The following is a 17175-nucleotide window of genomic DNA, read 5'->3' as shown; positions in this document are numbered from 1 at the left end:
GCTATTTTAGCCAAAAAACATCCTTCAAAAATTGGAAGAAGGATCCATCTGAAGAAAATAGGATAAAACATAAGCATTGTCAAGGTAAGTGTAAAACATTGATAAGACAGGCGAAGAGAGAATTTGAAATGAAGTTGGCCATAGAGGCAAAAACTCATAATAAAAACTTTTTAAAATATATCCAAAGCAAGAAACCTGTGAGGGAGTCGGTTGGACCATTAGATGACAGAGGGGTTAAAGGGACTCTTAGGGAAGATAAGGCCATTGCAGAAAGACTAAATGAATTCTTTGCCTCCGTGTTTACTAATGAGGATGTTGGGGAGATACCAGTTCCGGAGATGGTTTTCAGGGGTGATGACTCAGGCGAACTGAACGAAATCACTGTGAACCTGGAAGATGTAGTAGGCCAGATTGACAAACTAAAGAGTAGCAAATCACCTGGACCGGATGGTATGCATCCTAGGGTTCTGAAGGAACTCAAAAATGAAATTTCTGATCTATTAGTTAAAATTTTTAACCTATCATTAAAATCATCCATTGTACCTGAAGACTGGAGGGTGGCCAATGTAACCCCAATATTTAAAAAAGGCTCCAGGGGCGATTCGGGTAATTATAGACCAGTGAGCCTGACTTCAGTGCCAGGAAAAATAGTGGAAACTATTCTCAAGATCAAAATTGTAGAGCATATAGAAAGACATGATTTAATGGGACACAGTCAACATGGATTTACCCAAGGGAAGTCTTGCCTAACAAATCTGCTTCATTTTTTTGAAGGGGTTAATAAACATGTGGATAAAGGTGAACCGGTAGATGTAGTGTATTTGAATTTTCAGAAGGCGTTTGACAAAGTCCCTCATGAGAGGCTTCTATGAAAACTAAAAAGTCATGGGATAGGAGGCGATGTCCTTTCGTGGATTACAAACTGGTTAAAAGACAGGAAACAGAGAGTAGGATTAAATGGTCAATATTCTCAGTGGAAAAGGGTAAACAGTGGAGTACCTCAGGGATCTGTATTGGGACCGGTGCTTTTCAATATATATATAAATGATCTGGAAAGGAATACGACGAGTGAGGTTATCAAATTTGCGGATGATACAAAATTATTCAGAGTAGTTAAATCACAGGCAGACTGTGATACATTACAGGAGGACCTTGCAAGACTGGAAGATTGGGCATCCAAATGGCAGATGAAATTTAATGTGGACAAGTGCAAGGTGATGCACATAGGGAAAAATAACCCCTTGCTGTAGTTACACGATGTTAGGTAGGGATGTGAATCGTTTTCCATATCGTCTTAACGATAGAAATCGTGTGGCAGGGCAAGAAAATCGTCTTAGGCACGATTTTTTAGTTAAAAAATCGTTTAAAAATCGTTTTTTCCGATTAGTGCGCACTAACTCGAGTTAGTGCGCACTAACTGGGAGTTAGTGCGCACTAACTGAAAATGATACAATTTGACACTTTTCAGGTCAGTTAAGGTCAGTTTAGGAATGAATATGTATTCCTATTGGCTGCCCTCTTATTTATTCATGTTACCAAGTTTCCTACTGACAGTATATGGGGGATGGGAAATGGAAACAGTTGGTAGCTTGACAAAACAAGTAATGTGATCAGTCAATGTGACTAGAACTTGTGCCCTAACCCTGATACCAGGGGTATTGTGATCTTCCTGCACACAGTGCCCTATCCCTATTAATACCAGGAGTGTTGTGATCTTCCTGCACACAGTGCCCTATCCCTAATACCAGGGGTGTTGTGATCTTCCTGCACACAGTGCCCTATTCCTGATACTGGGGGTGTTGTGATCTTCCTGCACACAGTGCCCTATTCCTGATACCGGGGGTGTTGTGATCTTCTTGCACACATCCCGATATCAGGGATAGGGCACTGCATGCAGGAAGATCACAACACCTCTGGTATTAATAGGGATAGGGCACTGCATGCAGGAAGATCACAACACTCCTGGTATTAATAGGGATAGGGCACTGCATGCAGGAAGATCACAACACCCCTGGTATCAGGGATAGGGCACTGTGTGCAGGAAGATCACAATACCCCGGAGGAGTGAGGGTCAGGCAGCTCCCCCCTGTCTGTGAAGCCAGCCTCTCACTAGTAATGCAGGGAGGGAGCTGTCTCAGACTTCACCATCCTCCCCCCCCCCCTTACCCACACACCATTCACTAGCTGGGACATGGGGGAAGTCAGGAGTGAGGGTCAGGCAGCTCCCCCCTGTCTGTGAAGCCAGCCTCTCACTAGTAATGCAGGGAGGGAGCTGTCTCAGACTTCACCATCCACCCCCCCCCCTCACCCACACACCATTCACTAGCTGGGACATGGGGGAAGTCAGGAGTGAGGGACAGGCAGCTCCCCCCTGTCTGTGAAGCCAGCCTCTCACTAGTAATGCAGGGAGGGAGCTGTCTCAGACTTCACCATCCTCCCCCCCCCACCCTCACCCACACACCATTCACTAGCTGGGACATGGGGGAAGTCAGGAGTGAGGGTCAGGCAGCTCCCCCCTGTCTGTGAAGCCAGCCTCTTACTAGTAATGCAGGGAGGGAGCTGTCTCAGACTTCACCATCCTCCCCCCCCCCTCACCCACACACCATTCACTAGCTGGGACATGGGGGAAGTCAGGAGTGAGGGTCAGGCAGCTCCCCCCTGTCTGTGAAGCCAGCCTCTCACTAGTAATGCAGGGAGGGAGCTGTCTCAGACTTCACCATCCTCCCCCCCCCCCCCCTCACCCACACACCATTCACTAGCTGGGACATGGGGGAAGTCAGGAGTGAGGGTCAGGCAGCTCCCCCCTGTCTGTGAAGCCAGCCTCTCACTAGTAATGCAGGGAGGGAGCTGTCTCAGACTTCACCATCCACCCCCCCCCCCTCACCCACACACCATTCACTAGCTGGGACATGGGGGAAGTCAGGAGTGAGGGTCAGGCAGCTCCCCCCTGTCTGTGAAGCCAGCCTCTCACTAGTAATGCAGGGAGGGAGCTGTCTCAGACTTCACCATCCTCCCCTCCCCCCTCACCCCACACACCATTCACTAGCTGGGACATGGGGGAAGTCAGGAGTGAGGGTCAGGCAGCTCCCCCCTGTCTGTGAAGCCAGCCTCTCACTAGTAATGCAGGGAGGGAGCTGTCTCAGACTTCACCATCCTCCCCCCCCCCCCTCACCCACACACCATTCACTAGCTGGGACATGGGGGAAGTCAGGAGTGAGGGTCAGGCAGCTCCCCCCTGTCTGTGAAGCCAGCCTCTCACTAGTAATGCAGGGAGGGAGCTGTCTCAGACTGGTATCAGGGTTAGGGCACTGTGTGCAGGAAGATCACAACACTCCTGGTATTAATAGGGATAGGGCACTGTAAGAGATGACTGTAGTAGATTGAATAAAGATCTGATGTTTCTGCTCTCCTCACACCAAACAAAAACAACACACAAGCAGAGAAGCCCTTCTTACAAAGCTGAGCTAGTGAGTTAAGTAGGAGGAAAAGTAAACATACTGGTGCCAGTGTGGCTACTTAAAAAATACACTTACCAACAATCAATTACATATATTTGAACTGTGTACAGTTCCAGCCAGGACCACCTTTCTAAAATGCACAGTGATTGGCAAATTCAACATGCACTAGCATTTCAGGTGCCTGCTAACAAAAATAATAAACAAACAAGTTCTAGTCACGTGAGTGCTGATCATTACATTACTTTTTTTGTCAAGCTTCCAACTGTTTCCATTTCACATCCCCCCAAGCATATTGGTAACATCAATAGATAAGAGCACAGCCAGCCAATAGGAATACATACATACATATTCATTCCTAAGTGACCTTTACTGACCTGGGAAGTGTGAACACTTTGTTTCATTTTCTGTTGGTGTTCGTTAGTTTCCAGTTCCATTTCCCATCCCCCCAACCATCACCTCAGTGGTAACCTTGGTAACATCAATAGATAAGAGGGCAGCCAGCCAATAGGAACACATATTCATTCCTAACTGACCTTCAGTGACCTGGAAAGTGTTTATTTGTATCATTTTCAGTTAGTGCGCACTAAATCGAGTTAGTGCGCACTAACGGGGAGTTAGTGCGCACTAACTCGATTTAGTGCGCACTAACACGATTTAACGATTTTTAACGATAAATCGTTAGAATTTCTATTGTATCGTGTTCTATAACGATTTAAGACGATATAAACATTATCGGACGATAATTTTAATCGTTGAAAAACGATTCACATCCCTAATGTTAGGTTCCATGTTAGGAGCTACCACCCAGGAAAAAGATCTAGGCATCATAGTGGATAATACTTTAAAATCGTCGGCTCAGTGTGCTGCAGCAGTCAAAAAAGCAAATAGAATGTTAAGAATTATTAGGAAGGGAATGGTTAATAGAACGGAAAATGTCATAATGCCTCTGTATCGCTTCATGGTGAGACCGCACCTTGAATACTGTGTACAATTCTGGTCGCCGCATCTCAAAAAAGATATAGTTGTGATGGAGAAGGTACAGAGAAGGGCAACCAAAATGATAAAGGGGATGGAACAGCTCCCCTATGAGGAAAGGCTGAAGAGGTTAGGGCTGTTCAGCTTGGAGAAGAGACGGCTGAGGGGGGATATGATAGAGGTCTTTAAGATCATGAGAGGTCTTGAACGAGTAGATGTGACTCGGTTATTTACACTTTCGAATAATAGAAGGACTAGGGGGCATTCCATGAAGTTAGCAAGTAACACATTTAAGACTAATCGGAGAAAATTCTTTTTCACTCAACGCTCAATAAAGCTCTGGAATTTGTTGCCAGAGAAGGTAGTTAGTGCAGTTAGTGTAGCTGGGTTCAAAAAAGGTTTGGATAAGTTCTTGGAGGAGAAGTCCATTAATGGCTATTAATCAATTATACTTAGGGAATAGCCACTGCTATTAATTGCATCAGTAGCATGGGTTTTTCTTAGTGTTTGGGTAATTGCCAGGTTTTTGTGGCCTGGTTTTTGGCCTCTGTTGGAAACAGGATGCTGGGCTTGATGGACCCTTGGTCTGACTCAGCATGGCAATTTCTTATGTTCTTATGTTCTAATTATGTCATCCTGCAAAAATAAAATTACTTGAAAGAAAGTCTAAAAAATGTTGGGCAGAAGTGATATATTTATGAAACTAGTGGGTGTTTAAAGACACCCAATGGTCTTTAAACACCCATCCCCTTCCTCGGGAGATGCATCTTCTGTACTGCTTTAAGTAAAATGCTTTAAATTAAAAAAAAGAGCGGTCTCGACTCCCAGCAGGTAAAGAGATGCAGATTTCCCTCTGTCGATTTGCAGCGGCCGCTCGCACCATTAGTTTACACAGGGTCACTTGCACACTTCTCTTTGCTGGCTGTGGCACTCCCGGGGACTTTTGCTCTAATCACTAAAAGAAGGATGCGACAGTAAAATATGAACTCTTCTGGTCTCTTCCTCATCAGAGTTCCGAACTAGAGGTCTCGCAGTTGCAAAGGCTCCTTAACGAAGTGGTCCTCAACGGTGAGTTTTCCCCCTACAGTAAACGCCCTTTCCTGAAGATCTGATTGTACGTGTTATAGCATATTATTATTAAATGAGCTGGGGAGAGAGCTGTTCTCCCATTACGAAATGAGCTAACCTTGGGGGCTGATGCAGGCCCTTTGAAACCGCACTTTTAGAAATGGGCCTATTGTAGAAGCATAGCTGAGGAGCTCACAGGCCCACCAGGGTTAACAAATTTTTCCCAAGAACCAGGAGCATTAAAAAAAAAAAAAGGAAGAGGAACAGTTTAGCCCTGAGTTTCAAGTTGAGAATGATAAAAGAGATGTTTGCCACTAGGAGTCCTATATTGTGTCATGGACGGAGCTGCCGTATCATTTCTGCTCTTCCATTTCACTCCCTCCATCTCCAGCAGCAGAAAAAGGGACAAGGTTTCTATCGGAGGAATAGTGCAGGCATCTCCATGGAAAGCTTTCTTCCTTACACCAGGTTTCTTGCAGAAAAATGAATCTTTATAATGGTCTGTGCTGTGCTGGAGTCAAGTATACAATGCATGTCAATGATAAGTACTATTGCCCTACAGAGGAAATCCTGGAAAAGTGATCCCAGGAATAGGAGACGCTTCTTATTTATATGTATTTATAAGCCACCAATATAAGGCAAAATGGTACTAGCCAATAATATCAGCCCAGAGGGCCTCCCCCATTTGCACAGAGCATCCAGGAACCCAAGAATAAATGGATTACAGTGGGTCCTGGTAGGATAAGACCTGCGATGCGGAAGCACCCACTCTCTCAAGTGACACAAGTTCAAAATGCCTTCTCTGCACTGGATAAGGAAGAAGCTCTAGCAATGGAGACTGAAGTGGTATCTGAAAAGAAAGAAGGAAAACAATCAGGCTGATGCAATACAGGTTCACCTGTGCTTGGACACGCGTTTTGGAAGTGCGTCCACAACCCCTTATGCAATAGGGGGATTAGCGAGTCCAAAATGCGCGTCCAACCGAGCGCGTAGCTAATAGCGCTCATCACATGTAAATTCATGTTGATAAGGCTATTAGCTATCCCCCCCCTCCAAATGCACACATTTTTACCCTAAGAAATTAACACCTGCCCAGAACAGGTGTTAATTTTTGAGGAGCCCAAAAAGTGTACGGAAAAGCAGAAAATACTGCTTTTCTGTACTTCCTCCAACTTAATATCGTGGTGATATTAAGTTGGAGGAACACAAAAAGAACTATCAAAAAAAATTTTTTTTTAAATGTGCTGGTGGTCAGGTTAGGATAATGGGCGCTTGAAAAATTGAGCATCTGTTTTCCTAACCCTCTGACAGCCACCTCTTCTGGGCGCCCATTGCTGAGGAGGTGCTAAGGCGCACAATTTTCTCTAGCGTCTCCTCTTTACCGTGGCAGCCCATTTGCATATTGCACCATGCGCTCCGGAGAGGTTGATTGTCAATCATGAGCACCCGTTTTCTGCACGCCGATACTGCGTCGGCCTGAATATGCACAGAAATTTAATAGCACAAGCAAAAACCATAAGGAAAAGCTCAATGTGCTGGATGATTCAGTCATCAGAGGCACTAGGAATTCTTTTTAAGGGAAACACTGTAATTAACAGCATCTGGGGTTCATTGGCTGGTAGAAATGCCAATCAGATCGTCAGTGCAATCAATGAAGAATGTAAGGGCTCTGAAGCTGACATTATCATCCAACGACCTTGCTAGAAACAACATCCAAGTGGTAGAGAGAGATTTTCAGACTCCGGGGAAGCAGATTAGTCACATGGCAAAGACTATTGCCTTTTCAGAGGTGTTACCTGTTCATGGAAAGGGGAAGAGAGGCTGAGCCATAGAGAGAACTTCAATGCATGACTCAAATTCTGGTGCAGGGAAGAAAGTTTAGATATATTGGGGGCTGGGGGCCATGTATGGAATAGTAAAAGGCCTTACAACCGTCTGTGGCAGGAAAAAGGATCCTAAGGGAAACATTCAAATCCTAAGCCACAAGGCATTTACATTAGAGGATGGGGCGGCAGAAAGAACTTGGAATGTCACCCCCGACATCTCCAAAATGTGGGGCAACAAACCAACAAAATTCTGAACAGGGCAGAGAAGATGTCCAAGATGAGCAGTAAGTTGAGGGAGAGAAGCTGAAAGCTCTGAGCACAAATGCTCGTAGTCCGGGCAATAAAATCCCAGGCCTGCAGGCTTTAATGGTGGAGGCGGACCTGGACATTGTTGCTGTTACAGAGACCTGGTTCACGGAGTCACAAGACTGGGATACGGCCATCCCGGGCTATAACTTAAGGAAGGACAGAGGGGGACAGGAAATGGGAGGAATAGCGCTTTATGTCAGAAACAGTCTCCAAGCAACTGAAATGCAAGGGACATGGGGTAGAGAAGAAGTATTATAGGCTGTCCTAAAAAAAAAAAAAAAAGATGGTGCTTCCATTTAAGTTGGTGTGGTCTACAGGTCTCCGATTCATACAGGAGGGGCTGATAGAAATCTGATCAAAGACATCCAAATGGTGGGAAAGAAAGGAGAAGTGCTGCTCATTGGAGATTTTAATCTGCTGGATGTAGACTGAAGTATCCCTTATGTGGAATCTACATGAAGTAGAGAGATAGTGGACACCCTCCAAAGGGCTCTGCTCAAACAAACGGTAATGAAACCCACGAGGGAGGTTGTGATATTCGACCTAGTACTCACAAATGGGAATAATGTCTCTAATGTCCAGACAGCACAAGTGATCATCAGATGGTATGGTTGGAAATCGAAAGACAATAGTTGGAGTGAGGAACCACACTGGATACAGTATCAAAGTAGCAGAGGGAGGGTGGAAAAAGTAAAGGTACTTATTAGGGATCTGAATCGTTTTTGAACGATTAAAATTATCGTCCGATAATTTTAAAATCGTTCTAAACCGTTAGAGTACACGATACAATACAAATGCCCACGATTTATCGTCAGGAGCATTTATATTGCATCGTTAAATAGGGCACGGGAATTATTTGGGGGAGGGTGGGAAAACCGGCACACCAAAACAACCCCTAAACCCACCCCGACCTTTTAAAAGAAATTCCTTACCCTCCCGAACCCCCCCAAAATGTTAAGTTACCTGGTGGTCCAGTGGGGGGGGGGGGGTCCCGGCGCGATCTCCCACTCTCGGGCCATCGGCGCCATACTGGCAGTCGATCGCCTTTGCCCTTACCTTGTCACAGGGAGCGACGGTCGCTCCCTGTGACAAGGTAAGGGCAAAGGCGATTGGCGCCATTTTGAAACCTCCAGCACCGGCACCGGCACGATTGAAGGGATGGCTTCCGGACCCCCCGCTAGACCACCAGGTACATGTAAAAGGTTTTTGGGGGGGTCAGGAGGGTGGGAGAAGCAAAGGGGTAATTTGAAAAGAGTCGGGGTGGGGGGTTTTTTTCGGGCCATCGGCGCCTTTTTATCAGTGGTAGCCAAAATGGCACCGATGGCCCGAGAGCGGGAGATCGCGCCGGGGACCCCCCCCCCCCCCCCACTGGACCACCAGGTAATTTAACTTTTTTTTGGGGGGGGGGTTTCGGTGGGGTTTTGTTTATCTGCTCAGGCCTCACTAAAAAATTAACAATGTGAATTGGAATCAGAACGATTCCAAATCACAATCTCTAACGATCCGATTTTTCCCTCCCACCATCCAAACCTGATCGTTAAGACGATCGGGCACACGATTCACATCTCTAGTACTTATACGCTTTGGGGCAGATTTTCAAAGGGGTACGCGCGTACCCCCCGAAAACCTGCCCCAAGTTCCCCCTGCGTGCGCCGAACCTATGTTGAATAGGCTCGGCTGCGCACACAAGCCCCAGGACGCGCGTAAGTCCCGGGGCTTTCCTGGGGTGTGTGTCGGAGGTGTGTCGGGGGGCGTGTTGCAGCGGCGCGTCATTCGGGGGCAGGGCCATGGGTGCGGTCCGGCCTGGGGGCATTTCGGGGGCGTGGCCGTGGCCTCTGAAACAGCTCCTGGGCCGGGGAATCGCACAAAGGTGGGGGGGTTTAGATAGGGGTGGGTTAGGTAGGGAAAGGTGCAGGGAGAGTGGAAGGAAAGTTCCCTCCGAGGTGCCGCGCAGGCTGCCGATTTTGGGCAGCCTTGTGCGCGCCGACCCCGGATTTTAAAGGATACGCGCGTACTCTTGTTTGCGCCTGGTGCGCGAACAAAAGTACGCGAGGGCGTACTTTTATAAAATCTACCCTTTTAAGTATTGTTCAGTTCTTTATTGCATAGGCAGCTCCTCTTGTAAAAATAATTCCAGTTAACAGTTTCTGCCAAACTTTGATATGGTTGGGTATCACAAATAAGATACAGAGAGGTTACATGAAGACCCAAGATTTGAATTTCAAAAATATGGACTTTGACATAATAGGGATGTACCTAGAGGAAGAACTAGAACAGTGGTACCCAACCTTTTTTGGTTCATGGCACAACTGGCACAAGGTCACTTCATTGTGGCACACCACCCATTTCCCATCATCACTTTCTCTTCTCTTCTCTTCCCTCTCCCCTACCTCTTGACATCATCACCTTCTCCCTTCCCTCAGCATCATAATCATGCCTCTCCCCTGACATCATCATCATCATCTTCCCTCTCCCACCATCTCTTCCCCTTCCCTCATATTATCATCACCTTCCCTCTCCTTCACTCCCTGTCATCAACATCACCTTCTCTCTCCACCTCCTCACTCCTGGCAACATCATCATCACCTTTCCTTTCATTCTACCTCTCTCCCCCATTCACTGGCATCTTCACCTTCCCTCTGCCACTACCATCATCATCGCCTTCCCTCTCCTACTACCTCTTCCCCTTCCCTTATATTATCATCACCTTCCCTTCCCTCACTCCTTGTCATCAACATCTCCTTCTCACTTTACCTCTTTGGCCATCCTTTCTTCCACTTGACCTTTTGTTTTCCTTATTTCTTTCTTTGTTTCCCTCAGTTTCACCAGGTATTCTTCCCTGTCTTCCTTTTTTTAACTTTTGTAACTTTTATGCTCCTTCTAAATGTCTCTTGTTGAATTGTTGGTTATAGTTCTGCTTAGTTCGATGTAAACCGAGTTGATTTGATCTGTATCAAGAAAGTCGGTATAAAAAAGCCTTAAATAAATAAATAAATAGATTCACAACCTGGTCTTTGACGCTAAAGCCCTCTTCGCCTATGTCTCCAGCCTCACTCAAACCATACCGCGAGAAATCCCCGGCAATATGGCTCAGTCCAAAGCTGAAGAACTCGCTCAGTTTTTCCAAAATAAAATTTCCAATCTCCTAACACTACTGCCTCCCGACACAGCAGCCCTCCAGACATATCAACAACCTGCACACAAAAATGCCAGCTTAAACACCTTTGAACCTGTAGCCTCCACTGAGATACAAGCCATCCTGAGAAAAATGAAACCTTCATCTCATCCTGCAGACCACATCCCCTCCAAATTACTTCTATCTATTCCAGACACAATAGCCACATCTTTGACAAATATCATCAACTGCTCTCTAGCCCAAGGAATCTGCCCTGATGACCTCAAAATGGCCTCAATCTCACCGCTCTTAAAGAAACCTAACCTTGACCCGAAGGAACCCAACAACTTCCGCCCCATAGCTAACCTCCCATTCATCGCCAAGATCATGGAAAAACTAGTGAACTCTCAACTCTCAGATTTCATCGAAGACAACAATCTTCTCTTCACCCCACAACACGGCTTCAGAAAAAATCGAGGCACAGAATCCCTCCTCTCCTCGTTGACAGATTATATCTTAATGGGCCTTGACAAAGGAAACTCATTCCTATTGATCTTGTTAGACCTCTCAGCAGCGTTCGACACTGTCAACCACGCCATCCTCCTAAACCAACTCTCGGCTATAGGACTCAGCGGCACCGTCCTATCCTGGTTCAAAACGTTTCTCAATAACAGAGGTTACAAAGTTAAAATCCAAAACAAGGAATCCTCTAGATTTGACTCTGTCATAGGAGTCCCTCAAGGTTCTTCATTATCTCCGACCCTATTTAATATCTATCTTCTTCCTCTCTGCCAACTTCTCACCAACCTCAATCTAAAGTACTTCCTTTATGCAGACGATATCCAAATCATCATCCCCATCAAAGATACATATTCTGAAACTCTTGACTACTGGGAATCATGCCACCTGAAAATCAAACAACTACTAAACAACCTACACCTCATCTTAAACTCTTCTAAGACAGAAATCCTTCTCATTTCTCCGGAAACCAACATCTCCAACACTACTCTTCCCACCAACCTACCTACCACACAAGTTCGAGACTTAGGAGTGATAATAGACAACCGGCTAAACTTCAAGGCCCATATCAACAAAACAACCAAAGACTGCTTCTATAAACTCCAGGTTCTGAAGAGGATAAGACCTCTTTTCCATGCCCAAGACTTCAGAACGATCATCCAAGCAGTCATTTTTGCAAAATTAGACTACTGCAATTTTCTATTGCTAGGTTTGCCCTCTTCCTACTCCAAACCACTACAGATGGTTCAAAATTCAGCAGCTCGATTACTAACAGGCGCAAGAAAGAGAGACCACATATCCCCCATTCTGAAAGAGTTACATTGGCTACCCGTCCACTTCCGTATCATGTACAAAGCCATTTGTGTCATCTTCAAAACTATTCATCAACGCATCTCCCTCAATCTACAAATCCCCCTCCAAGTATACAACTCGACAAGACCTACCAGAAATGTCTACCGAGGCGCCCTCAAAGTTCCCCCTGCGAAAATGACCAAACACATCACTCTAAGAGATCGTGCCACCTCCACTGCTGGCCCTTCTCTGTGGAATTCCATTCCCACAGATCTCAGACTGGAACCCTGCCTCTTAACTTTTAGGAAAGGACTTAAGACTTGGTTATTCAAGCAAGCTTTCCCAGACACAATCTAATATCACGTCATAGATACAAACCAAGGACTTCAAATATTCAGCCATTAATCATGCCATTTTTACATAGCATTTAATTTATTTGTATACAGTTCAACCGTTTATTCTTTCCTATCTCTTCCTTCTTATCCAAGTTCTGCTACCCTTGTTATTTGTAACTGCTCCTTCGATCACCACAGTTCTAGTTGATGTATTTAATGCACTCCCGTTTCATGTAAACCAGCAAGATATGTGCTCATGATTGCCGGTATATAAAAACCTTAAATAAATAAATAAAAATAAATAAATAAATAAATTTTTTTGGGGATCCTTTATACTTCTTGAATGCTTTTCTTTTTTCCTTTATTTTTTAGTCTCCTCCTTAGAGAACCAGGTCAGTTTCTTTTTCTCCTTACTCTTGTTTACTTTTCTAACATACCTTTGTAACAGCTCCTTTTAATTTGTCCCACTGTTGTTCCACTTCCCTCATTTTCTCCCAGTCTTCTAGTTCTTCCTCCAGGTGCGTCCCTATTTCGATAAAGTCTGTATTTTTGACATTCAAAACTTGGGTCTTTGTGTGACTCCTCTGTGTCCTATTCGCAAAATCGAACCATATTGTCTGATGATCACTGATGCTCAGGTGAGCCTCTACCTAAACATTAGAGACATTATCACTATTAGTGAGCACTAGACCGAGTATCTCACCCTCCCTCGTTGGTTCCATTACCATTTGTTTGAGCAGAAGCCCCTTGAAAGGCATCCACTATCTCTCTACTTCTCACAGATTCTGCAGAAGGGATTCTCCAACCTACATCCGGCAGATTAAAATCTCCAATGAGCAACACTTCGCCCTTCTTTCCCACCTTTTGGATGTCTCCAATGAGTTCTCTGTCCAGTTCTTCTGTTTGAGTCGGAGGCCTGTAGGTCACACCAGTAAAAATGGAAGCATCATCCTCTTTTTTTAGGACGGCCCATAATGCTTCCTCCCTACCCCACGCCCCTTGCAATTCAGTTGCTTGGATATTGTTTTTGACATAAAGAGCTACTTCTTCCCCTATTCTGTCCTCTCTGTCCTTTCTTAGCATGTTATAATCCGGTATGGCTGTATCCCAATCATGAGAATCCATGAACCAGGTCTCTGTAACAGCAACAATGTCCAAATCTTCCTCCACCATTAGGGCCTGCAGGTCTGGGATTTTGTTGCCCAGACTATGAGCATTTGTAGTCATTGCTTTCCAGCTGCTCTTCCTAGTCACCTTTTCTGTTTCTCTGAACTGATTGATTTTCTTACTTCCTCTTCTCTCTTCCTGTTTTGCTTGGGGGTGACATGCCAAGTTCCCTGGCCACCTCCTGTCACCCCTGCTCCCTGGTTTAAATGCCTGATAATGTATGATCTGAATTTCTCACTTAGCATCCTCTTTCCTGCCATTGACAAATGTAGGCCATCTTTACCATTCACACCCATAAAAGCTTTTGAAAATTACCCCAGTAAGTGAACATGTAGAATATATAGATCAGTGTCTTCACCCATATTATTTATATGACTTGTGCATAATTGAAAGAAAATAAAAATATATCTTATATGTACTTTTTTGAATTATAGATCAATCAATCATTGTTGAAGGAGGAGGATTCAGCTTGGATGCATGCCGAGGAATCTTACTTTTGATGGATGTATCCTTTTTATATATGATCCTATATATTGTTATATAGACCTCCATTTATACTGAGCCATATGTTTCTTTTTACTATTAATAGTGAGCTTTGATATAGTTAAAGGAGAGGTCTGGTGTGTTTTAAAAGCACAGCACAGGAAGCAATGAGTAACCCAATGCCTGTAGACTGGGGTTGCCAACTCCTGACCTCAAGAACCACAAACAGTGTCTGGTTAGCCACAACGAAGCTGCAGGATATAGAAAAAGGAACCAAGCTCCAGTAAAGGCGAGTAACATAACAGTAGTGGTAAATGTAATTTTCATTAAGGAAAGTGGATTAGTGGAATGCCTCAGGAATCTGTCCTGGAGATGGTTTTATTCACTGTCATTTATTTATTTTAGATTTTTATATTCTGCTTTTCGGCGCTTCAAAGCAGACTGCATTCACGTACTGTAGGTGTTTCCCTATCTCCAGAGGACTTGCAATCTAATTTTGTACCTGAGGCCACAGAGGATAAAGTGACTTTGCCCAATGTCACAAAGAGCAACAGTGGGATTTGAACCCTGGTTTGTAGCCCACTGCTCTAACCCTAGGCTCCTCCTCCAGTTCACTCTTGTGAGTAATGCTGCCCAGGCGTTAGAAGGAAGAGTTTTCCTGTTTGCATATTATACTAAGATCTGCAACAACAGTGTCCAGTCGCAAGGCTATATCTCAAAAGGAAATAGACAGGCTGGAGCCAGTCCAGAGAAAGACTACAAAAGTGATGGCTGGTGCGTACCAAAAGCCATAAGTGTAAGGAGCCTTTGGGTTCCTTAATAAAAGGAATGTGCTATGTAGTTGGGGAGATTTACAGAAGATAGGCTTGGGTTTTGACTCCCCCATGTGGGAACCTCAGATGGTGTGCCCCAGCAGTATATAAATCCCTGCCACCTTCTTAGGGTGTGGATGTTTTGTTGGATTTTAGTTAGACCCCAGTGGATTCTTGGTTGTAATTTTTAGTTAACCTTTCAGGGTGCAAGGAGGTGCTTGTCTCCTATTGTTCTTTTGTCAGCCTTTTGGATCCTTGAGTCGCCCTCTTCTGGTCAGATTTACCTGACCTGTTTTTGGCTTATTAACTCTTTTTGATCCATTTTTGGAAACGTTTCCTGTGATAGCCTTGGTATCCCTTTTACAGAGGATTTGGGGAGTCCCTGTGTAAGGTTAGATCAGGGGGCAGGGAAGATCCTGCTGCTGTCCCTCACCTCCAGTGGACAGGTCAGTCAGAGACCCGAGGCACAGGAGTTTCATTTTTGAGTTGATTTTCTTCGGAGACTCTCTTCTCATTTGGTAGATAAGGAAGCTTTTCCACCCTTCCTGTCTCTTATTTTGGTTTTTCCTCTTTTTGAGTCAAAGTCTATTTTGTTTCTTTTGGGACTGATACCAGGGAATCAGTTTGCAATCCATAGGGAGGAAGAGGCGTCTTTCACCTAGGAAGACCCTGAAGCGTGGAGGCTTCATCAGAGAGGAATGGATTCCTGTCTATTACCAGAGGGAAAGAGTTGAAGGTTTTGTTCATGAGTTGTTTCTTTCTGTTGACTCAAGCGTGCTGCACTTGAGTGGAGAGTGCCCACTTGTTGCTTCCAGAAGGAGATCTCAGCTTTTCGAGAAGACTGCAGGAGAGGTATGAGAGTTGAGACTTGCTGTATTCTGATTACCATTCTACAGTGGGGAGAAGCTTAAAATAAATCGGGGAGCTGGAAGAAGGGATTACACTTTCTTCATTCTGAGGTATTGAAAGGAGAAGGAGATAAATTGCTAAGGAACTGATTTCCATAATTTCAGAGACTCTACTAGAAGAGTGAGGTCACAAATGTATTAATCTTTATTCTTCATTATCGTTCATCAGTTTTATTTGAAATCTAAGAGCTGTAAAGAATCTTCAGTCAATTTAATCACCTATCAGTAAAGAAGCTGGAAATCACATTGCTTCTCCATGTGATTATTGACTGTGGAGATTATTAGTTCTGTTTTCAGGGACTGGAAAAGGGGCTGTTTACTTTAGGTAAATACAAAAGGGCCTTGAAGCTATGCTTCCCCCCACAGGGAGCCCTGGACTTCAGAAGTGAAAAGCTATCCATGGAGAACTGGTTGGGTTCAGATTTATTTCTACGTGCCCTTGGAGTTCTGTCCCACCCAGCGGTTACATAAAGACATAAATATGTTTACCCTAGGGGAGAGGAGGGATGGGATGATCTGATACAAACATTCATATACCTCCAAGGTATAAACATTTCACAAGCAGCAAACCTTTTTCAGGGGAAAGAATGTTCTAGAAGAAGAGGTCATAGTATGAGACTTCAAGGGGGTCGACTCAGGAGAAACATCAGAACACATTTCTTCACAGAAAGGGTGGTCATGGAATGGCCTCCCGGAAGAAGTGCTGGACAAAAATAGCAGTGGAACCCAAGAAAGCATGAGGCGAGCCCTGAGGATTCTTAGCAGCAGGGAAAGAAGGGTGGGGCCAGTACTTAAGTGATGTCTGTGCAACGGGAAGGAAAAACAAGCAGAGCAGATGGGCCTCGCCATCGTAATTTAGGCTTCAGCATTATCTTTCCAGTTTGTGAGCCCGATATTCAAAACTACTTAGCTGGCTAGGTAATACTTATTCGGCTATGTTGCAGCCGCTGGATATCCGGCTTCGTTCCGTGGTCACCACTTAGCCGGATAAGTTACTTAGCCAGATCTGGTATTTAATGAGTGAAAGATAAATTAAATAAATAAATAAATAAATAAATAAAGTAGAAAGCCATATAACTCGGGGAAGGGCGGATGAGACTTATCTGGCTAAGCAGCAATTTGTATACGGATGTTCAGCAGCAGAGCTGTGCTGTTGAATACCAGCCGGGAAAGTCTTATCCAACTATCTTCCCCAAGATGTACTTTTCAAATCTTTTGTAGGAGCCTTACTGACTCATTTGAGCTTAGATATTCTTTGCCCAACTCATACTAGATATTTACTGCTTAACTGTATGCATAGATCAGTGTCAATGGAAGGCTTAATCTGGAGGAATTTCGACATCTATGGAAGCGCCTTAATATATGTAAGGTACAGGAAAACTTTACCTACCTTGCACTGGGTTGCTGA

The 17175-nt window shown here is 44.7% G+C and overlaps 1 protein-coding gene across 2 annotated transcripts in view; it reads left to right on the top strand.

Moving 5' to 3' along the window:
* LOC115086739 (calpain-13-like) overlaps positions 1-17175 on the top strand; it is a 229993-nt gene that overhangs the window by 186714 nt on the left and 26104 nt on the right. For both annotated transcript variants that reach the window (XM_029593017.1, XM_029593018.1), the window contains exons 16-18: positions 5444-5501; positions 13999-14069; positions 17068-17136. In XM_029593017.1, coding sequence (XP_029448877.1) covers positions 5444-5501; positions 13999-14069; positions 17068-17136 — 198 coding nt within the window. The remainder of the gene's footprint in view (positions 1-5443; positions 5502-13998; positions 14070-17067; positions 17137-17175) is intronic.

The sequence above is a fragment of the Rhinatrema bivittatum genome, chromosome 3 (assembly GCF_901001135.1).
Source record: "Rhinatrema bivittatum chromosome 3, aRhiBiv1.1, whole genome shotgun sequence".
NCBI lineage: Eukaryota > Metazoa > Chordata > Amphibia > Gymnophiona > Rhinatrematidae > Rhinatrema > Rhinatrema bivittatum.
The sequence above is the reverse complement of the archived record's forward strand: the minus strand, read 5'-3'. Positions and strand labels throughout refer to the sequence as shown.